General features: G+C 49.1%; 1 protein-coding gene across 5 annotated transcripts in view; it reads right to left on the reverse strand.

Annotated features, from left to right (window-relative positions):
- Window positions 1-627: 627 nt before the first annotated feature.
- Window positions 628-23749, reverse strand: part of EPB41L1 (erythrocyte membrane protein band 4.1 like 1) — a 95893-nt gene continuing 72771 nt past the window's right edge. For 3 of the 5 annotated variants that reach the window (XM_064521374.1, XM_064521375.1, XM_064521373.1), the window contains 10 exons: window positions 14841-17621; window positions 14175-14282; window positions 12510-12908; window positions 10763-10849; window positions 10142-10222; window positions 9813-9875; window positions 8303-8398; window positions 6821-6901; window positions 5614-5730; window positions 628-3876 (listed from right to left, as the gene is read on the reverse strand). In XM_064521374.1, coding sequence (XP_064377444.1) covers window positions 3868-3876; window positions 5614-5730; window positions 6821-6901; window positions 8303-8398; window positions 9813-9875; window positions 10142-10222; window positions 10763-10849; window positions 12510-12908; window positions 14175-14282; window positions 14841-17621 — 3822 coding nt within the window. In that variant the 3' untranslated portion in view covers window positions 628-3867. The remainder of the gene's footprint in view (window positions 3877-5613; window positions 5731-6820; window positions 6902-8302; window positions 8399-9812; window positions 9876-10141; window positions 10223-10762; window positions 10850-12509; window positions 12909-14174; window positions 14283-14840; window positions 17622-23749) is intronic. The other 2 variants (XM_064521376.1, XM_064521377.1) reach the window with 2 other exon arrangements.

The following is a 23749-nucleotide window of genomic DNA, read 5'->3' on the forward strand; positions in this document are numbered from 1 at the left end:
CTCAGCCCCCAGCCCAGTCCTGCCTGTCCTTTGTGTTCAGCCTGCAGGGGCTCAGGTCGAGCCTCAGGCGGTGGGGACGCAGCTTGGCAGCATCTCCGAAAAATCGTGGCTTTTGTCCCTGCAAAATCTGAACTTCCGCTAGACGAAGAGATTGTCTCTCGCCCCACACCTGCAGAAGTGTCATGTGGCAGCACAGTAACAAGTGGGCATCTCTCACCTGGGTGTCACAGGCACCCAGCAGCAGAAGCCACCACCGCCTTCCTCTCACCTGGACTGCAAGGCCGAGAATCCCACCAGGATCCGAAGACAAAGTCGGGACCCTCAAGGACAAATGCAGCCCTATTCTCTGTGTATTTTGCACGTCTTCATAATCCACCTACTGGCAAATCTGAGTTTGCTGCCTCAGGCAAACAGATGATGGTTAGTGGATACAGTGTGAAGAATACGCGACTTTCTTCCACCCTTCTCCCCAGCAGTCTGCAATGCCCAAAACAGGCATCTGCTTCATTTTCTAGGACAACACAGGGAAGAGGTCGGTATTTTAACATGCAGAAACTCTGGTTCCAAGGCTCCTCCGTTAATCTGTCCATTCTCTTGGTGGGAAAGAGTCCATTTCACGCCACAAGCTGGTTCAGCATCAAACACATTTATTTCACTTTTATTGAATACAAGAACAGTGAGCACACACGCATACACCACCAAGCACTGAAAAGGAATATGACTGAAGGCAGGAGGGAGAAGAAGAACAAGGGAAGAGAAAAGGGGAGTTAGTGAAGGAACAACAGAGCATTGCAGTTGGTTGGTAAGGTGCTTTTCAAATAAAAATAAATATTATTATTGTTATTGTCATTATTACTCATGCAATTGCAGGCCAGGTTCGGAATGAATTTGTGGGATCAGGTAAAAACAGGCACTCACGTCTCCCACCCCTTTCAACAGAAAGGCCCTTGGAAGAAAACAAATGGTGATTAGCTCTCTGAAATGGCAGTAATGTGATGGGCAGGCTGGGAGAGAGCCAGGCCCAAAAGGGATGTTAGTCATTACTAAATAGCAGAATCCCACACCTTGCCAGGTGAACAAGAAGCAAACTTTTTTCTTTCTTTTTTTATTTTTAAATATTGTCACCCATTAAACAAGCTGTAGAAGGCAGGAGATTGGATCCACTCACTGAGTTTTTTTAACTCTAAATGTAAATAGTTTGAGTCCAATTTCACATCAATTCTACAACTGTGTAAGGCTACTAATTTTAACAGTGACCTTAGATTTTATAACCGTATGTGTGATTTCAAAACCAGCTATCCAGATTCAAAGTGCCCTATAGTTCAGTTGTATGAGTACCAAATCCACATGGGCCCTCCTTTGGATTTGAAATGCAAAGTGTGCTGAAGAACAACCAACGTGATATGCGGACCATTGCTAATAGGCAAGATGGGCTGAATGCCCTGTACAGGCACTGAGAACTGGTCCTATCTCGATTGCTGTCTCTTTCAGAAAGTGCGACTGCTTTTTGCAGCTGTTTTGGGTGTATTTAAAAAGATAAGAGAGAAAAGAAGCCTCTCTGCAATTGCCTTAACTCTTTTTGGTTTGAGGTCTGGTCTCTAAAAGCAGCTAGTTACAAGCAACTGAAAGCACTCAGACAGAATCTGGGGGGAGACTACATGACTGAATTCATCAGAAACCTGAAATGATCTCCACTGGCATTAGCCAGCAAGTCTGTTCACTTCTCAAGAAGCCTGTCTTTAATGCTTGTAGAAGAATCTTATATGCCAGAAGGAGAACAGACTTCATGGGGACATAATAGCAAGTGACTAGTGGACCAAGGCTGCCAGACAACAGGCTCTCTCTTAAGGAAACTCAGTGAGCAAAGTATGCTCCCACAATATCCTAATGGCTCAAGTTCTCCCTGTTCAGGATCATCCTCAGATCCATTGCTGGAACTGGTAAAATGCACCTACTCTGGGCACAGTCTGCACGAGGGGTGGAGGACTAAAGGCAAAATGGTGCAGAATTGTGGGCCCTTCTGTTTCTGCAGGAGATAGGGATAATTCCAAAAAGGAAACCCACTTATTTCTTTTCCTTTCTGATTTTGGTTCCAAGTCCACCCTAACTGCCTGGTTCACAGTGTATGAGGCCCTGGCCTCGGCCCATAATCCCCTTCCAAAGGCAGCCATAGAGGAAGCCTGTTGCTAAAGGCCAAGTTGCAATGAGTTGTGGGAAAGGCAGCTTCACTGACATCTCCTCAACACGGACCTTCTCACATGGAGGGCCTGGACTCTGCCACCCAGCCTTGTACACTCAGGGCACTCTGCAGTGATGGAGACAACGTGGTCTCTCCACTGCCTGTCCATCAGCAGCCCCCAGAGGAAAGGATGGGGGAAGGACTGGCATCACCCTTGCCATCGCCATCATGTAGCCCACGGTGCCCTGGGCAGCCCTTGCCATCGCACCTGGGCTGTGGGGGAAGCAAGGCAGAAATGACTCCTCTTTGCCTCCAACCCTTCCTACTACAAAGCTTGAGTAACTTCATTACTGGGGTCCAGAAACAAACCAAAACAACCCCAACAATCCTCGGCTCAGTGGGCTGGAGAGGAGCTAAGACCACGCTGCCAGCTTGTTCCCAGCTGACTCCAATGTCTTTGGATTGGGGCCAGGCGACATTCCTGCCTAGCATCTGGGCTGCAGGAACGGCAGCCTGAACCCTCTTCCTTGCCCCTCCGACTCGCCAATGACCAACCAATCCCAAACACGGTATACCGTGGCACCAAACCCAGCCCTCCTGCTGCCACATGGATCAGCCAGCGGGATCTGTCTCGTCTTTCTCCCTCTGCCCTGCCCCCCCCAAAACAGAAGTGGCTGAAACCATCCCCATTCTCTTCTTTCGGGGCTAAGAGTCCCAAGTATAATCTAAGAGTCTCAAAATACACCAACCACAGTCAATCAAATAGTTAATAATTTAAAAATGTCATCATCATATTTACCAGCACTGTTGAATTATTTTAATATTGTTCCCCCCTCCCCCCTTGTTATATATAATAATATACATAACTTAAATGCACATCCATATGAAACCCCTACAGGCTGCATTTTTATAAATGAGAAACCATATACATATAATTTGCTTTGTTGAAATGAAATCCATTCCTAAATACCTTCAGAGAACAAGAGCTTGGACAAATGCACAGAGAAGAAGATAAGGAACAGAAGGGGCAGAATTAACGGAACCCCCAAAAATGCAAAAGAACCAGCATGGAATGAGGAAAAGGGTGTAACCACACATTCCAAATTGGAAAATAACTCTAAAGTAATAAACTCAATGGTTTCTCTCTTCTTTCCAGAGGTGGGAAATGGTTTTGCTTCTGCTTGTGGTTTTTATTTTGTTTTGCTTATTTCTTGCTTTGTTGCAAAGCAGTTTTCCTTCCCATTCAGTGTGCAACAAATGAACTCAAGATTGTGTATCCTTTTATGTAACATGCAAGACGGTGGCTTATTGTACTTTAAACAATATTATTGTTATTATCATGATATTTTAATCTTATTTAATCACCAATCCAGAAAATTCTTCAATTTATCTGCAAAGATGGTTGGTTTTGTTTGTTGTTGATGTTGTTTGTAATTCATTTCCAGCATAGAGCAGCAGTGCAAGGATGCATTTTGTTTCCTGTTTTTATATATATATATATATATATGTATGTATGTATGTATATATATATATAATATATTTGCTATTCCTTTTTTTAAAATTTTTGTCTCTCGCCATGAACGTTGCAGCCAGGATGTCTATGTCTTGCTGACAAATCCAGCATGAAGGATCCTTCTTCACTATTCTCCAGGCTTGAATACAGATGCCAACTTCTGTGAACATGGTGGTCAAGATTCCTGTACAAGGCAGATTGAAAGGACTGGTCACGGAGTGCTCCCTTTCTTACTTCTTGGGCTCTAAAAGGGCTCCTGTTTGTCTGAGGGCACTGGACAATAAAACTGCAAACACTTTTGGGCCACAGTTTGCCCTTGATTAGCAGGACCTCTGGTAATTAGAAAAACCTCTGATTGGTGAGAGGTGCTGGTGCTGGTGTGGGAAAGCTATCAGTGAATCACTGCTGAAGTCTCCCTTATGTTAAGCCATTAAATCAAAACTGGTTGGCTCCCTAAAAGATGCAGAAATTACTGGACTTGGTTGTTTGTACTGTGTTATGAAGGAGGTGAGATTAGACAGATGCAACAGTCTCTTCTGACCTTCCAGTCTACAACAGAGGTGGTCATCTTTTCCAAGCTTAAAAGCTGCCTGTCAAAATCTTCATAGGATCACGAAACAAAATCACATTCCCAGGAAGCATCTGGAGTCTGGCTGGGGACATAGCTCCTTGTACAATTTTTAGTAGTGAAGCTGGCTTCAAAAGCTCCCCTTCTCCTGTCTGCCATGCTTCTCTGCCCCTCAGTTGCTCTGATACAAAAGTCTGTTGGGCTGTGACGCGGCCCTGGATAAAAGCAGTGCTATGAAAGAGCTGCACCAACCCATCTGAGAGGGGAGTGAAGTGTGGCATGGAGTAAGAATAAGTGGTTAAGAGTGGAGGCAGGCCTCCTCAAGCCAGCTTTGCCCTGGAGAAAAATGTGTGTGGAACTGTGTCTGCTTTGGGGCATCTGTAGGGAGATGCAAAGCTTGTGTGCTGGTACCCATGCTTGCATGTTTATAAAGGGACAACCTGGGGAACCTGAATGGGCATTAGAAACCTCTTTTTTGCAAATACTGGTCTAATATTTGGGATTGGCCTTGCAGAACCAGTAACCAAGTTTCTCAGCCTATCCACAAAATAGGCATCACCTCTGTCATTCCCTGCCTGGAGGGATGAGAAGGCCCTTCCTCCTTTGCATGCAAATGATTCTGACTCCTCTACTGAGCAAGACAACAAGGGGACCACCGGAGCATTGCTTTTGCTGACATGGCCACCAGCTTTCTCACCACAATCAGGTGGCCACACCTGGGATCACCATCATGCTGGGCTGGACTGGAATTGCTGGTCCAAGAGATGCCACTCCTAGTGCCCTGGAGCAGCTCTTCCTATCAGCACCTACAGCTGATGGGGTTAGACAGTTGTGGCCAATTGCAGAAATGTGCCTTAGCCTGTTAAAGCAGGGAGGTGAATAAAGCCCATGCACTGAGGACATTACTTCTTTCTTTTTACTCCACAGACGGTTCCCTAGGAGGAAATCTGAAATTATTTGGGAGGAAAAGAAAGCCAGTACAGAAACACAGGGAGTGAAAATTGGCTCATGCAGTATAGCATGGGAAGAGGCAGAAACAGTGCTTACAGAACTGCTTTGCCCATCCCCAGGTACCTGTCCTTCAGGGCCTGCCAGTAGGCACATCCCTCATGCTACTGTAGTGGGATGCTACGCTGAAGTCTGCTGTGGCTAGGACATGAGGGATGCTCTGTCTGGGCAATCATCTAACCATCATATTGAAGACTGTGCTGCTGTCTGGGAGGAACTTCTGCAAAGAACTCCACTGTGCTACTTCACAACATAGGGCATAAGGGATACACAGAGATACTTGTACAGTTACATACATCTCTTATACAGCAAGTACAAATCACACCTGGTAATTTCTCTGCCTACCTGAGGTTTCTTGTCCCTTTCCTCTGGAGAAGATTCTGTTTCTCTGTATACCACAGCTTTGGTTACCAGCATGTCAGGATGCTGTAGTTTTGCCTCTTTGATTGCTAAAGCCAGTGCCTAGAAACCAGAATGATGAAAGTGTTTATCATCACTTCCCTGAAATCTGATATGAACATTGCCAGAAAGAGTCAGTGTTTAAAAAATATTTGGAGCTGGATGTGATTCCAGACGAACATGAATGCAGAGGTTCAAAACCAAACCTATGCATAATGGCCTGGAAGAAAAGTCTGGAGCCTACTACTGACTGGGAGGTTGTAGAAAAGCATTGGGATACCTTGTATATTGCTCTTCAATTGCTTGCTTATTTGCATGCAGAGATGCACAATGTTCCAGGCTCGCTAATGAACCCCAAGCAAAGGAACATCAGCAATTCCCTCTGCCAAAAAACTCTAAAAAAAAAAATCTAAAATATTATTCTAAATAAATTTATTATTCTGAATAATTCTAAAAAGTCTAAAAATTATTTTAGATTCTGCTCAAGACAACTTTTTAAATACTTTGAACCTTTAAAAAAATTGTAAAGCAAAAAAATCTTAAAGGATGAAGTCACAAGAAAATGAGCCTGCAGCCCCAGAGATTTGTCAGTCTCTGTTATTTCATCATAAAAAGTTGTCACTTTTTGTTCCTTCTCTTAAGGAGGTAAATGCAAAAAACAACTATTTGGACTGAGTCAACCTGCAGTGAGACTCTGCAGGAAAGAAAAGGACAATCCTGGGTCACTTCAGGGTATTTCAACAGAGAAATGGCAACTGGAAATTTACGTAAGAAACGAAAAAGGCAATCCCATAGCTGGGCTCTGTGCTGGAACATAATCCTTAGTGCTGACTCATTCCTTCAAGAGGCACTGGTGGGAGCTGAGCTGGAAGTTCTTGTTCAGTATAAATCAAATGATCCAGCTCTTTCACAGGCCAAATGAGTGATGAACCCTGTCACTGTCATTCCAAGATGGAGACTGGGTTTGCTGTGAGTACCACTGTACCCCTAGGAGAAATGGACTACCACCCTCTTCCACAGCCTGGACAGAGCCAGTAGGCTTGGGGATGTGAGGGATCGGTTTTCAGAGCGAAGGAGCAAAGAACCAGGAACGCTCTGTGATGCAAGCAGGGAGCAGCTACAACTCAACAAAGCCACAGCATTCTGCTCCTACCTGGTCTTGGTCCACATCTTCATCTCCTGTGATAATGATGCGCTTCTCTATCCTGGTCTCTGAAAACCCTCCTTTCACAGTCTGCAACACAAAAAGGAACAGAACTCATCTCCAGCCTGCACCCCTCCTTGCTGGCAGGAGCATTCTGCCACTTACCATGGCACGGCTGGGGCATCACAGCAGCCCTGCAGGCTGCAGGCTTCTGGGGCAAACAACTAATGCAGAGCCTTAAAACCCTATATGGTTCATGTCCTAAATATGCTGCAGTAAATGTGATGCCTGCCCTCTCTCAAAGCCTTGCCTATAGTGACGTTAGCCACAGGAATGCAGATTGGATGCATACCAAGAAGCAAACCAGAAGGCTGAGGATGGCTGTAGTACAAGCTTTAGGACTGGGGGATAATACCTTGTGGCCACATGGTCACAAGATGGATAATAAAAAGATTCCAAATCCAAGAGTCAATGATGTGCTGCCTCTACTTGTGTGTAAGGGGGATTTGTTAGAGAGCACCCAAAAAGCCAGAAGGAACTCTAGCCACCAGAGGAAGGACAATCCCAGCATCACCTCAGAAACTCCCACAATAATTTAGCACGCCTCCCATTAACCTTGATTCAGCATATGATTAAAGTGAGCCTACAGCAACAGAGGACACAGCTAATCATGAGTGTGAGAGAGCATGGATGGGAGTAACAGTGCATGAGAAAAGAGTAAAGAAAGGGCCAGGCTGCAGGTATTAAGCACCAGGTCTCTGCCCACCCAGGTCTCTCACTGAGCTTCAGTTTTCATTTACGTGCATTTAATTTGCGAATGAGATGGCCAATGGTGAGGTTCTTCAGTGCAGCTCCTCCTACTTAATTTCCTGATGTCTCTTCGCCCTGTCCGCAGTACTCCAACTCTAATAAATCCAATATACCAAATACAAACACCATAGCAGAGAGGAAGTGGACTGCTCTGGGAAAGGGAGACCTAGGGTCTGGCTCTAAACTGGCTACACACACCAGTTGCATGGACAGGCACTTTCATATGCACTGGTGGCAGCCTAAAGCAGAGTCACTTCCATCCTTGCAAGTGGCTTCAGGGTGCAGAGAGGTCAGCAGTGCTGAAATCTGTTCTTCTGCCTCAACCCAATGACTCCCTCTCCTCCTGACGTACCAGCACCTACAGCTGGATGTGACTGGCAGTCACAGTCCATGTGGGTAATGGTGACAAACACCCAATGCCTGTCAAACACAAGCTGTCCATGCCCAAAGTCCCCCTAGGTCATACCTGGCTGAACTGGACTTGCTGTACAACGGGGTGAATTAGGCTGGGGCTTTTGGACAGCAGCATGGGGAATGGCACTGGCTGATGATCCCCCACAGATCAGCACACACTTTTTCAGCTCATAAGGAGAACAGTAGCATTTTCTCCTATCTTCTCCAAATGCCAGTGGCATTTTCATCAGAAATCCATTGGGCTTCCATGTTTGCAGATGTTCTTACCTTAGTAACATGGGTAGTGGTGGAAGTGGAGAGGGTTTCTGCGGTGGCACTGAATATGCTGGTGAGCACCTCCTTCCCAGTGGAGCTGCCGGTGATCTACAGGACAGAGAGCACCTGTGTCAGCAGGGACCTCTGCAGGGAAAGACACTAGTGCTGGCTCCAGGGGCAACTTCCAAAGATTTGGGACATCAAGTTTTCAACACCTGTTGCTGATATGAGTATCTTCCCCCATCTTATTCCTTCTACCTGATGCAGCCATGAATAAGAGCTGAATAAGAGCTTGGTTCATTCTCCTACTGCAGCCTCTGTCCTCCTCAGACACCTTTCATGGGAGCAGAACATCAGTGGGGACTTGATTCTCCCTTTTTACAGGAGACTGAGAGCCAGGCCTAGCGAAGGAATAGAAGCACAGAAGGGATGCTACACGAGGGCTATTCCTGCACCTCCCACCAAGACAAAGCCGCTTAGCCAAGCATATGCCTGACTTGCAAAGAGTAGACCATGGCAAGAGAAAAGACATGCTGCACTGTTCCAACTGGACATGGGATTTGGGGCCAGAGGGGTTTTTTTGTGCGGGTCTGGTCAGAGGTGTCCAGAACTATCTCAAGCCCAGAGAGCTGCAGAAAAGGCCCTCTTCAGCAGGCAGATGATTTCATTGCTGCATTTGATTCCTCCACATCCACCCTCAAGGCCACGCTAAGTGCAGAGCTTTCAGGTTAACTCCGCCCCCAAAAGCAGCACTTTTGTCTGTCTTGCTTTGTGTGAAGATGGCTGAGAAACCTTTGCTGGTTCCCCAGCCACATCTACTGCCAAGCACTGCCTCCCTGGGGCTCCAGGTCCACTAAGTGACCAGCCTAGGGCAGGATAAGGCATTTAGCCAGATTTGACCGCACCTGGAAGAGATAACTGAGTAGGAAATCACTTTATAAAGGAAGGCCTGCTCTGAGGCCCTTGTCCTACACAGTGCTGAGCACTGGGCAAGATTGTTGATGACTATTATCTCCTCTGAAGAAGTTAAGAGTTTGTGACTACTACTACTACTACGAGAGAGGAGACACTGAGCATTGCCCTAGGTACACCAATCCAGAACTTGAGGCAGCCAGGCAGGAACCCCAGGGCTAAGGAAAACTCAGCCTGCTTAAGACCTCACCAGGGACTGTCTGTTTTTCAGGATCTTTCATCCTCCAGCTGATGCTCAAAGTGCGAGTCTGGCACAGGAAAGAGGCCACAGGCATGGGGTTCATGGCCTCCCTGCACCCCAGACTTCTCCTGCTCAGGCACCAATGCATCCTTCCACTCTTGCCCAGTACCACCACATCAGCCAAGGGTGCTGGTGCTAGAAATGTAGGATGAGCGTGCCTCCTGGGTAGCCAACAGCAACTAGCCAAGGCAGCCTAAACCAAGCACAGGCTGCCAGTCCCCAGCTCTAGTGTTCAGAAGCCAGGCTGCCTTCCTCCGGGCCTCCTCCCTGCATTGAGCCTCAGGCAGTGGTGCCACGTCCTCCACTCACCGGTGACACGGAACGAAGGTCTGTCGTGGGTCCTGTCCCTTTCCCAGACTTGGTGCTGTGATCCTGAAAGAAGAGCACATGGGAGCATTGGCATGGACACAGTGTGAGGGCAAACATAGCTTGCTCTGAGATGGCAGCACTGAAAGACAATGATCTCCTTCAGTCTCTGGAGTGTTTAACAGCAGAACTGAGGTCTTCCTCTTCCCATCTCCCCCAGCATCACAACCTGCTCTCAGCCTCCCTCACCCAGCCCTGAGGACACAACCAAAGTAGAGGAACTGGTGGGACATTAGCACCCTCTCCCACCCTGAGCAGTCAGCCCTGCTTACTGAGGTTGTTGATATGGTCTCTGTGGTGACAGTGTGGGAAGTAGCTATTGCGTCTTTGCTGCCTGGGGTGCCTCCTTCCACCTGCCAACGGCAAAAGAAAGCTGGTGAGTTTGGAGGTACCTTTGAGGGAGCTACACTAGCAGAACCAGTGCTTTATTTCCCTTGCTGCGAAGGCACATGGCTTGGAAACGTGTGGGATGGCCACAGACACGTGCCCAGCAGCACCGTGCAGCACATACAGTGAGTGTCACCTTCTGGAAACATCCCTGCAAAACAGTGCTGCCCGGAAGCATGGGAGATGAGGTGAGGGAAGTATGTGTAGGGGAGGAGTTCAAGGGGTACTCGCATGGAAAAGTAGATGCAGAATGCATGTGGGCTTTGATTTGATGTCTTGGGGCTTACAGCAAGACCAGGACAAGCAGAGAAACCCGATGGCCTCGCTCAACCATCTGTCCTCACAGTGTTACTGTTTGGGGGCAGGTTTTGATGGACTGAGGCTCTGCAGAGCCACCAGGGAACAGCGCAATGAGAGGATGAACCCAGCTCTGCTCCCCAGCCCCCAGAGCCAGCCTCATGCAGGAAAAGGTGCCACATCATCCAAGTTGCTTCTGCGGCACATACCCTGTGGGGAGCAGAGGCTTCTGCTTCAGGCTTCTTCATGCCCGACACCAGGCCAACAGTCGTGGCATCTGTTTTCAGCATTGCCGACTGCAGGAGAAACACAGCAAGTCAGCAACTGCATCAGACTGTTCTGTTCCCAGGGCTCAATTAGAAACAGCACTGCCCCATGGGACATGTCTAATTCCTCCTCTTGCGCTAGCCCACGCACAGCTAGTGCCTCCCTGTTCTCTTGCAAATGCCATATCTTGCTGATAGCCCTGTGGGCCCAAGGCAGCCAGAAGGGATCCATGAGGACACAGGCAGTGTCTGGAGAAACTGTACAGCTCTATCCTCAAGAATGTACAGCAGAGGCCAGGCTATTACCAGAGGTCAGACAGCTACCATGCAAACCGCCCCAAATGACTGACATAGCCCAAATTGGACCGGATGCCGTCACCAGAATTTTTTTTTTTTCATAGATTTATATACACCATGGGTCAGGACAAACTGATCTTCTAATGTTGGGTGAAACCCACTGAACTCATTTCACTTGTGACCTGACACAGGTTTATGAATATTCATTAGTTCCAGACAGTTGTGATTACACCCTTGGTGACAGATGCAGACTAACTTGTAGGAATGGAGACAGGTTTTCAGCACTTCCCTGCTATGAGGACCTGGAGCTGCCTAGAGGTCCTGCCAGGGGACAGTTACTCAGGCCTCATTCAGCCCCCAGTGAGTCCCCCACATTTCTGAGTCAACGACCGCCCCAGCCCAGTGCATGGCCATGGACCCGCAGTATCTCACTAGCCCTGGCATAGCAGCCTACATTATAGGACACAATCCACGCAAGGGTTTCAGATCAAACACCACACAGGCTGTCTCGGAGAAAGTACCTTTTATTCTTTTGCTTTTTGCTTGCTCTGGGTCTGGACTCATCCTGCCACCGGCTCATTAGGGAGCAGAGAGGGGACTTACCTGCCAGTAAGGGCTCACGGTCTGCACTGCAGAGCAGCCGCCTGGAGCACATGGCCAGGCAGAGGGAGGAGATCTCCAATTCGGATGCTACTCTAGGGACTGGCTGCTTGCACAGGGGATACCACAGCCCTGGCCCAGCACAGAGGCAATATTACATTCCACGCAAGATGAGTCTGGCTCTGCTGTCATTTCTCAGTGGTATACACTCAACTTCCACTTATACAGACATGCCACATGCAGTTTCCTTAGCCCAATTATAAGCACTCCCTTAACAGAGACCCTCCCGGACCTTCGAGGCTGTCCCCACCAACTGTTCCATAAATGTCTCCCACTCCCTGCACCATCAGAGAGAGGTTAGTTGGCAGTACGTTTCTCTTTACTATGCAAGCTATTCATCGACTTCATGCAAAAGACAGGGACAGTTGCTGGTTAGAGAAACATGCCCTTCCCAGCTGCCAGCATGCTATCATGGTGCAAGGGACAGTGTAGGAGGTCAAACACAGTGGATTAAGAGAAGAAGGTGACTTCTTCTGGTTAGCAGATGCACAGAACACACACGACAGAGCCATGCACCTGCCTAAATTGAAATAACCATGCAACAAAGATGACAGCTTGTGTTAGGGTAAAACAGTTATGCCAGACAGGAACACGGAGTTGTTTGAAAGCTAGCATGCTCTTCCAAACAGATGTGAGACTACATGCCAATGCAGCAACAGTGGGAACCATGACAAAGAACACCAAGAGATGATGGTACTGAGACAGTCTTGGTGGGTGGCTTCTCTTTCTGTACCTCTAGGTGGGATACTTCTGGGCTAGGCTGGGAGACCTTCTCTGCTGCTTTGACATCCTCTTCGAGTCCAGGAGCTACTTTTTCAGTATCCTGGGAGGAAGCCAGGCCTTCATCTTCTGTCTCACTCTTGTCTTTATCCAGCTCGGGCAGACTTCGGGATATGTCCTCAAAGGCTGTCCCGTGAAAGTCACCAATCACCGTGAAGTCCACTTCTGCTTCTAGGCTGGATGTTGAACTAACCGTGATGCTGGAGCACTTGCGCTCGATGGCCAGGTGGTTGTCCTTCAGAAAGACTGAGTCCTTCTCCTGGTCCTGCTCCTCATCCCCGGTGTCGCTCTCAGGAGCCCTGTGCCGAGGCGGCTTAGCTTTCTCCTCGGCACCCTCCCTCAAGCCTGCTCTCTGAATAAGACACAAGGGCGGAGAGAGACTGAGACTGTGAGCACCAAGTGGCACAACAGAGCTGGCTATGCCAATGGGGGGAAGAGGGGGAGGAGAAGGAAAAAGAAGGCTGCAGCAAACATCACAGAGTAAAGTCAAACACAACTCAAGCATGGAAACTGAAACCTTTTTGACAGCAGCAACTTTGCAGGGAGTGGGGGAGTTATCCAATCTGATTTTGCCAAAAGCCTATTTGTAATTAATCATATGAGAAAAAGGGTCAGTCCCACAGAAATGCTTGGCCAGCCTGGAGGCACGTCAGTGCACCTGGTGAAAGCAGATGTATGCAAAACAACAGGTCTTTTAAGAGATATTCAGAAACAGCTCAGACGCCAATGCTATCACGTGTCAGTAAAGTTAGGCACCAAAAGAAACAAAGGGAAAGAAAAAGAGAAGAGTTTGAAGAAAAGAAAAGGGCCCCATCAGCCACATACGTTCAAGGAGAAGCAAAGGAGCTTGCCAATTCCACTGAGCTTGCCCCAAAAGGAGCATCTGCCTTGTGCCCTGGCAGAGCATCACCCCAGCCTTCATGTGGGAGGGAGGGAGGGCTCAGCACTCACCCACAGCCAACCGGGAGCACACCACGGCAGCTGCCTGCAAAAGGGCAGTGGTGCTAAATCAGCCCCACTGACAAAACACTCCACCTCCGGAGGCCTCACAACTAGGGATGACACCAAAGGATTGACCGATTTTATGTTTAATCAGTGTAATTGACAACACGATCAGAGCCAAGGGACAGCCTCCCTCCATTAGCTCCTCTCCAAACATGGACATACCTCTCAACTCTGCCATCAGAGGGTAAACTTCCTCTTCCCACTCTCTGCCATGAAGCAATGGGAAATCCATATCCATGCTTCTGTTTTATTTTGCATCTCACTCTATGCATTTCTCCCTTAGGATTTGCTCTAAGCCCATTGATACCATAGGAAACCCCTCTCTTGGACTCTGGGCCAAGCATTTGCAGCCAGAGCCAGCCCTCCAATCGGCCAGGCTCTGCCAGCACAGGTACCCTCTGTTTGCACTGCTGGGAGGTTGAGAGGTATGAGAAACAGGGTGTCAAACAAACTCCACAGGAACACACCCATATACACGTATGTGTGTGTATATATTAAATATATACATAACAGCTCTGCAAAGGGGAGAGGAGCTGGAAGCATACAGTCCTCAGATGGTTAAGGTGAGCTTTCATACTATGGTAAGAAGCAGTTAGTAAAACAGCACTGAGACCTGGAAGACTACTGGAATAGCAGTCTTTAAATTGTCTTCTTTCAGGCTGGATTTTAGTGATGGGTCAGATAAATCCTTTTCTTCCCCACTTGGTTCCTGAGATTTGCTCTGGATTAGAGAAAAGGGTTAGTTTTAAAGAACTGAACTCTACAGAAGCTGATCTAGTGCTTACAAGAGCAGAAGAAAGCTATTTTATCATCCAGCCACCAGCTTGCCGAAGACAGGGGAGGACGGGTGAGGCTGGAGAGCCAAGCAAGAAGGGATATCAACGTAAGAAAAGCAAGGGTGAAGCTGGAAGCGTGGGAACGCTGCTGCTAGGTGTGTGTGCGTATCTGTGACATCCACAGCTCTTTAAGCCACCCCCCACCCTGTATTCCTTTCTTGCTCTTGGACACGAAGCTTGGGTGGCCATTTTCAGGTTAGCGGCTGGCATTCTCCAGGTAGCCAAACTGTCGGGGTTCACAAAACAAAAGCTGATGAACCAACTGGCCAGCAGATCTGCATTCAGCAAATAAGCCCGACTACACACACATACATAAAAGGACAGGGGATGCAAAGCGACGTGTCTCAGTCAATGGATGTGTGAGGTGCCATTGAATATGATAATAAAGAGCCACACAACATGCGTATGAACTTTCCATCCGGACAGTTCATTGGAAGAGTTACCACGGCTTCTGCCAGTGTGAGTTCGCAGCCAGAGTCAGGGGAAGCAAGGTCAGCATCATCTTCTCCTTCATGCTCCAAATCAACAGAAACATCTTCCTTCAGAGACAGAGGCTGGGATGAGTCTCCTGAACCAACCCCTTGCCTGAGGGCTAAGGAGCCCACACTGGACATGGATCCCACAGGAATGGCTGACACCGCAGAAGATGAGAGGAGACCTGTGTCCAAAAGCGTGTCCTGTGCCAGATCCATCTTCCCCCTTTTTTTCACTGCTGTCTCAACTTCAGGCATGCGCTCTTGTCCTTCCTGTGCTGTCCTTTGCTCAGCTTCGCCTTGCTCGAACATCTTAATCTTAGAAGCCACTGAGGTTTTCTCATACATCTCGCCATCCTGCCAGACCCTGGGGACTGGGGCTGAAGCCAGTGTCACAGTGATATCTCCATGCTCTTGGGCTGTACCTTCTATCCTCCCAGCAATGGACATCAGGGGCCCAGACTCTGTTTTCTGTATCCCATTGCTAGCTTGCAGCTCTACCCTGCCTTCATATCTAAAGGTAGAAGGTTGGTACAACTTGCTTCCTTGACATGATCCTGTTACAGGGGAGTGGGAATGCACGACATGACCATCTTCAGAAGGAGACTTATCCTGCAGTGGCTGCTCTGGAGCAGGGCCCTTGTCCTTGGTGGTTTCTCGTACCATAGAGCTCCTATCCTGCAGAGCCTGTGCCACATTAAACTCCAAGTCCCAGTGCGGCTCTTGTGCCTTGGGGGCTGCAATGTGGAGTGGCCCTCCAGCCTCAGCACCCTTTTGGGGCAGGTCTCCTATTATGGCTCCAGTTTGTACTTCCATTTCTTTTGCCTTGGGAGGAAGCTCTTCCAGGCTAGGAGTTTTGTCATGAGACAATTCTTCCATCTCATTGCCTTTATCTCGGGGCAACTCCTCTGACATGGACTCTATTTCTTTGGACAGCTCTTTTATCATGGGCTTTTCCTCCTGGAGTGGCTCTTCTGTGGCAGGGACTTTGCTATGGGCTGCCTTCCCTGTGGCAAGGTCTGTGTCTTGAACCACCTCCCCTGGGGCTGGACCTCTGACCTGGCAGAGCTCCACTGCAGCAACACCTGTGTTTTGGGGTGGTTGTTCTACAAGAGGACTTGCATCTTGGTGTGTTTCTCCTGTAGCAAAGCCCATGTCTTGGAGTTGTTCTTCAGATTCAGGGCTAATGTCCCTGGGTATTTCGACCTCTGTTACAGGGCTCATGTCCTTGAATGCTTCTTTACCTGCTATGGGGCTTGCATCCTTGGGTGTCACCTCTGTTGTGGGGTTCACATTCTCAATTATTTCCACATCTGTTGAAGGGCTGGTGCCTTGGGCCGGCTCTTTGCCCTTGGGCTGTGTGTCCTGAGCTGGCCCCATATCCAGGGCTACTTCTGCAGAGACAGGGTCTGATTGCTGAGGTGAGGGCCCAGGGATAGGAGCACGCAATTTATCCTCCTCTGACCCTTCTGTGGCACCAGGATGGCCCTGGTGAGGCACAGCTGAAGGAGGTGGTTTAGTCTCTATCTCTTCCATCTGAAGAACGACTCTGGAGCTTTCCTCCTCTTTTCCCTCTGCAATGATCCTTTCCGAAACTTCCCACTCTGCTGTGAAGCTGTCTGTGCCCCGCTGGTCTCCCGTAGCCAGTTTCAGTGCTGGGTTCTCCACATTGCCCTGCTGCTGCATGTCCTTAGCTCCTCTGCCTTCACTTGCCAGGGCACAGAGCTTAAATTCTCTTACTGATCTTTGCAGATCCTTTTCCTCCAATTCCACCTCTTGGGAACATGACATGGCTTCATCTCCCTCTCGTGTTTCATGGCCCGTCAGCCCAGCAGATGCTCGTTCCTGTTGTACTGACAAAACTTCCTCCTTCTCTGAGTGAGGATGTCCCAAAGGGCTTGTCTCATCACAGACTGTCTCACACTGGTCTGGCTTTACAGTAGGTTTTTCTGATATTGCTTTCCTTTGCTCACCCACTGAGGAAGTGGACTGGGACCCTTGTTCTGCAGATGCTGTGGGCCCTGAGCCCTCCCCTGGTTCATTTACCATAGTTTCTAGCCCCTTCTCCAAGCCAAGACCTTCTCTGGCCTCTGAGAGCAGATGCGTTTTATTCTCCTTCTCATCTCCCTCTATATCTCCTAAGTAGATGATCCTCTGTGTAGCAGAAGTCTCGGTCTTCTCATCACTAGACTTCACTTTAATTTTAATGACCTCTGTGGTTGTGGTTGGCATCCTGGCCTCCTGCTTCCCGGAGGCTGCAGAAGTACGCTCCTCCAAGTTCACCTTGCTCTCTCCCTGGTGAGAGTCTGGGTCTGAAATCTCAGGCCTTTGCCCCTCTTCAGATTTCTGACACGGCCTGAACAGACCTGACTCTCTGATAATCACTTCCTCTCTCCTTCCTTTGGGCTCCTCCTGTCCACTCTCAGCTGGCAAGTGCTCTGCTTCCATGCTGGACTCCTCCCTGGATGCTTTCTCACAGATCTCATCCTCCCAGACAGACTCAAAATCCTCTGGACTAGCAATCATTTTTGCTCTTCGCCGGGCATCCAGGGCTGAATCTGCTGGCTCTTCCAGGCCTGCAGCTTCCTTGCCTTTCCCTACTGCCATCTCCACTTTTGATATGCTCACACTCATTTTCACCTCTGACGTACCTGCACGTGCTTCTTCTTTCTTGACTCCCAGAGCTTTCTTTAGAGCTACCTCTTCCAGCCTAGAAGTTTCTCTCTCTATAAATACCCAATGCTCCGAGCCCTGCATTGCAATTGGAGCAAGAAGAGTTAGCGTCAAACATACTTTACCTCACAGCTGATGACTGCTTTGATAAGTAACAGAAAGCTAATCTGCCTCAGACAGGGTTGACTAAATTATTATTACTATTCATGCAAGAATTGAGGTAGGGTCTATACTAAGAGCCTAGCAACTGGTGGCTGGGCAGAAGGGACTGAAAATAATGGGGCTGATGCTGCAAAGGTGACTGAGCCCCCCAAACTCTCCACGGCCTGGGATCATTTGCCCTGGGTGATGGCTTACTCACATATCTGCAATATTTGCCAATCTGATGGGCATAAAGAAGTGGGGGCAATATTCCTGTCACACACATTAACAGAAGCCATCACAGCACTTCCCAAGAGGCAGTGGAGCACAGCTGGTTAAACCAGACTGGGACTCCACAGTTCAACCATACTTTTAGCTGGCTCCTGCAATCCCCAAAGGGTGAGATTCTGTTGTAAGCAATGGCCCATGTTTTGACTAGGCTCTCAGCTTCATCCACATACCCTAATGCTATGCCAAACTGACAAGAAGAGAAACCACCGTTAGGCATTAGAAAGGGGCTTTCCTGTCCCTATCAAATGCTGCAGCTCATATTCACTCCAAAGTCAGTCCTTCCTTCCTAGCTTTCCCTGGAAATCTCATCAAAAGCAACTACTTAGCTGAGGTTTCTAGCAATGCTGAAACCACGCAGTTCAGAAAATGTAACTGTGAAAGGTCACTTCTAAAATATAAAAGAAGACCATGGGCTTGGCAGCTGAGACAACTACAGATATTGCAGCAAGGACTAAGTGAAGGCAGTAAAGCATCCTGCAGCAAGGACACAGGGAGTATGTAATATACCACATAGTGTATCTATGCTGCTGTGCAGGGGAGGATCCTAGATTACTATTACTATAATTTAAAAATGTACACTTTGTACATTCATGTGTTTGCCCTGCAAGACACCTAAAGACTTTACAAGCTCCAAGCACAAAGCACTGCTAAAATTAAGCCACTTCTGGAACAGAAGGTAGAAAGTAACCCACAACAACACAACAGCAGGAAAACATTAATGGGCATTTTCACCGACAAGAATGCTCTGCAGCCTCCCCACTCATCCCTGGGATACACACCACCTGTGTGGAGGACGAGGCCTTGGGCATGGTCATTCAGAGCTCAACACTGGGCATCCACAGGAGGACGTGCTGGAAGGCACAGGCTGGCCACCCTGCACTGGGTCTACCCACAGTGTGGATGCCCAGGGCTCTTGCCTGTAGGACAGGCAACTGAGATTCAGATCCAGCATCTCAGCTGAAAGATGGTGCTCTGCAGCGTGAGTTACACTGACCTTCTATGGCACAAGCATGCACTTCAGCCACAGAGAGCTCAGTCGGCTGCACTCTCCCTGCACAAACTGGGAAAAGAAATCAGTGCGAAGGAGACCTGGACTTGCAGTGCCCAGGACAGGGGTGTCAAGTTGATGTGTTTGCAGCTAATACACCAAAATGGAAACCTAATAACTGAATGCTGAATAACGGGAAACTGAGGCAGAAGGAAGCAGAGAGAGAGAGAAGGGAAAAGAAGAGGAGATTAGGGGAGACAGAGAAAGAGGAAGGCAGAAAAGCAATTGCTGATGAAAATGCCTCCACATGGAGTTAAAGAAGGGAGATCAGAAATCAGTGAAAGCACCCAAGAGACATATGTCATTCCCCAGTTCCCACCTTTTTCACCCAGGTGCCCAAGAAAGAAAGGCCTGGGGCTCCTGACACACAGAATATCCAAAGCCATGAGTCTGACCCCACTTGGACAAGAAACAGACCTCATGCCAGCTCCTTCCTCAACTGGGCTCTGGCCAGAGCTTGCAGAGCTGGCAAGCACACAAGGACACAACAGTTGCTCAGGCCTTGCCTGGTTATGTCAGTGATGGCCAGCGCTGGTCCTCTGCTCCCTCCAGACCCAAACCAGGGAGCGCAAAGCAGTAAGAAGGGCACCCTTCCTGTGCAAATGCAAGCAGGATCCTTTTCCAGGACAGCGTACAAGACCAGGCAGGCTTAGCAGAAGCTCTGCCATGGTATCTGGCATCCCCCAGTCCACCACAGCCAGGCAGCCCTGTGCACTCGTGCTGAGGAGCCCTGTCCTCCAGGAGACTCATGCTGCATCAGGTCCTTATTGCATCGCTTGCACAAGCTGAGTGTTCCTCAGGTCCCTTCCTCCACATCTGCCTCCACCACAAGCTCCTCTTGCAGTTTTTGTTTGTTCCTGGTCCACAGAAATTGCAGCAGAGGCAGTCAGTAACTTTCAGGAGCACTATGTTATGGCTATGTCTTTCATAGGCAAGTCTGACCCATGAAAGCAGCATTACCACCAACTCCCTGGCTCTCCTAGGCCTGCCAGGAAGCCTGCTTAAGTTTCTGCTCCCTGAACACCAGCCTCCCAGTTTACTAGGGATGCATATGGTCCATTCAACCAGAGGACTGCCTGCTTCCCTGAGAGTACAGCAGCTTTTACTCTGCTCCTGCGCTATGGCCTCATTGCTGAATCCTTGTGTCAGTCAAGGCAAGGACCCACAGATCATAGGCAGAAGCACAAGCTCCTTGAGCAAAACCCCCTTCCTCCGGCTGGAAATCAGGGTCCTTTGGAGGAGTACTTCCCTGGGCAAAGAAGATGAGCCTGGTCAGGCTCCTGCTCAGAGTTATGGCTCCATATAAATGTAGATCTGAGAGCCTTAAGACAAGCCTTCTGAAGCCTGGTACAGTATGTTTATCCATGGCAACACCTCTTAACCAGGAAGGAAAATACCAAAAATTCAAGATTTATCTCTAAACCACCTTCCTTCTCCTCAGAGCTGAGAAAAACTTTGTTGGTATGAGCACAGCCCGCTCCATGGAAACAGCCAACTACTCTGTGGAGTGCTCTGCATTCTCTGCTCCAGACAGCTCAAAGTCAGCTCCGGCTCCTCAGCTCTTGGTGGCCTACGTATCTTCAGAGCTTGAGGATTCCTGGGGATGTTTGCTGCAGGTATCTGGATACTTGGATGTGTCCTCCAGGAAAGCAGAAAACTTCTGGAGCTTCAGAAGAGAGCATGCCAGAGGAAAGAAAACCTCAGAATGCCAGTCAGTAGGCTGGCAGGACAGAGCATGTGCCAAGACAATAGATGAGTCTAAGAAATGACAATGCTGGAAAGGGGGAATAACTGTAGAGCATCCTTGACTTCCCAAGGGATAATTTACTTTCAAGCCTTTTCTGTACATCTTTCCTAACAGATTTGCTCCAAGGATCAGGAGTGGCTGGAAAGACATATCAGCTGTGGCCTACACATGTCACAAGATATAGCAAAGAGGCAGAAAGTAAAGAAATGGCTTGAAGTAGAGACAGCCAAATGCATGTGATGGCTGCAGGCAAGGCTTACACACCTTGGAGGAACCCAGGGGAAGGCAGGAGGTTTCTTTCTTTGTCATCCTCCACTATATCTGCCATTTTCCTTTGCTCCTTGGGAAGACCCAGCTTGCCTGAGAGAAAAGCATTAGCCTCACAGAAAGGAGGAACTCCTTTACTCCTACTTCTTAAGACAATACATTGCGTTGCTTAGTCACCCAAAGATAAAGAGCTTCCAGTCATCTCAAAACCCAGGACTCTTTTCCTCTGGGCTGAGGAAAACCCCACTGCTGTCAGTACAGTCCACCTAGGGAAGGCCAGACCATGCGATGAGCACAGAAACTCCCTGGTGTTGGTCACAAATGGCATGAGCAGCTCTCACCAGGGATGCAAATTCCTTGTGAAGACACAGGTCACATAAGGACAAAAATCACAATGGCTTTACATCAACTGCTGACCCTCAGTCACCAACACATGGCGAGAAATCAAAAGCGAGCCCAGCTCAGTGCCTGGGCACCCTAAGCCTGGACACTCTGGGTGCCTCCGGCAGGCAGAGGGGAAGACTCCCTGAGTTAAGCACACACATGCTCACCTTGCTTCTGCTGTTTCTGGCCAGGGACTGTGGGGCTCAGCTCTGGCAGAGATTCTCAGTTGTTACAGATGTGCACAGAGCTGGCATCTAGAAGAATTTTGCATCAACTCCCAAATACTGGCAGGCAGAGGGTCATAGCACAGACCAGGAGATGTTGCCACAGAACCTGAGTCTCACCAAAGGAGCATCTATTCTTCCTGTTAAAGCCCAAGGCCATCCTCAAGTCCTGACTTGCACCCATGCTGCCTCTCTGCAGACATGTACTGTAGCCCAGGTTCGAGACCCAGACACCTTGGCAGGGCACAGCCTGCCAACACCAGGCACTTTTGCACTGGGCCAAGCACTCCTTTTAGCTATTGGAACAGGCTCAAGCCACGGGCTGGCCACCACCTAGAGCCCTGATCTCAGCCCTCCCTGAGCACAACAGGACTAGACCAGGAGGGGTCAACAAGCCAGGCCTGCTCACACTCCTTCCAGCTTGTCCCTCCCGAGAACAAACACGGTCCCCGATTTCCACAGAGGACTCCTGGCCATCCTGCCCAGTGCATGGCTGCCCACTTGAGCTAGCATGATGGGGAGCAGCAGAGCACAGCCAACCCTTCCCCTGTCCCTACAGCCACTGCCTTGTCACCAGTCCCAGACCGACACTGACTTTGCTATGCTGTCTTTTCTGGGTGCACTTAGACAGGATATGCATGCCAGCACTGCAGTGCACCACCTTTCAATGTGGCTAGGTTCAAACACATCAGAACTAGGTCTCGAAGTCTAGTTTTCTTCTGCTCAATAATATCTTCTCTTGGCTGCCCTAGGAAACAACTGCCATCATGTGAGAGCTATAAAACCCTGAATGCAAGCAGTACTGAGCCTACATCCCTCAAAGGCAGGCACCACAAAAGGACAGTAAAGGCAGGGGAATCCTGCTTCACACAGGTGGAAGTAAAACATTTCTAATCTATCCAGAGACTGGGTGCTTGGGCCTGAGCAACAGTAACTCCAGCTGAAGTCAAAGGAAAGCATAAGCAATAGCTAAAGACAGCTTGTAGCTGGGTGCCTGCTTGCACCTAGATGAGACGGACACATGCACAGCGCCCCGCGCCCTGGGCCTCAGCACTGCCTCCTGGGAACCCCAGCATCAGCCACCAGCTCTGCTCCCTTGCTGGATGTGCAGCCAGCCCTGGGCAGCTTATCCCAGCACAACTGCACAGCAGTGCTTTGCTGGAAGGTTTCTCCCTGGGATGCCCATCTCACAGCCTGGAAGAAATGGCCATGGGAGCGGCATTCACTGATAGCCTATCCTGATGAGGGATCCTGCCCATCATGGGAGAGGACCTGCTCAGGGTGCCAGCGAATGGCTTGGTCTCTGCTTGCAGGGCAGGGACCACCCCTGTTTGCCTGAGGGGCATGGTCCAAAACAGTAAGAGAGAGGAGTGGGGAGAGAAAGGGGATGGTGATAACCTCAGGAGAGGAGACAAGGCTTTTCTGCGTGAAAGACTCCATGCTTAGGGAAGCTCCATGCTCAGATGAAAAATCCTCTAGGGTGTCTTCTTCCATCCTCTGTGTCAGCAGGAAAACCCCAGCACCCATGGGGAAAGAGAGAGACAGAAAGACAGAGAAAGAGAGAGAAAGAGCACATGAGAAGGAATGAAGGAACAAATGGATAGATGGATGGATGGATGAACAGAGGTCACAGATATTCCAGCTCTAGATCCTCCACTTAGGTCTTTGAACTTTATATGTTTGCTTGTAAAACAGATGTGGGGTGAAGCCTCTCTTCCTGTTCCCAAACTCCGTGCTTTGATGAGGGGTTGTGAGCCTCCTCAGCTCACCTCTGCTCCCACACGCCACAGCCCTGGCCAGGGGGAGCCCAGACCAGCCAGCTCTGTATCTCCAATCAGTGCTGGAAATCAGCAAGCACATGTGCACATCACAAATCCCCTGCAGAGACCGCCTGGCCCAGTCTCCCTCCCAGGACCCTGCGCCACTCCTAGCAGTGCATGCCTGCTTCCTCTCTTGCTCAGAGAGACCTTCCCAGGCCAGAGCCAGGCCATAGCATGCTCTGTATGTGGTGTTTGTCCAGCTCTGCAGACGCGCCAGCCAGTGCCAGCACAGGGCTAGCTCTGCAGCCCTTGCAGTGGAGAGTTCACTGAGGTGGGGAAAGCAA

This window comes from Dromaius novaehollandiae, chromosome 16 (genome assembly GCF_036370855.1).
Source record: "Dromaius novaehollandiae isolate bDroNov1 chromosome 16, bDroNov1.hap1, whole genome shotgun sequence".
In the NCBI taxonomy this organism is placed as follows: domain Eukaryota; kingdom Metazoa; phylum Chordata; class Aves; order Casuariiformes; family Dromaiidae; genus Dromaius; species Dromaius novaehollandiae.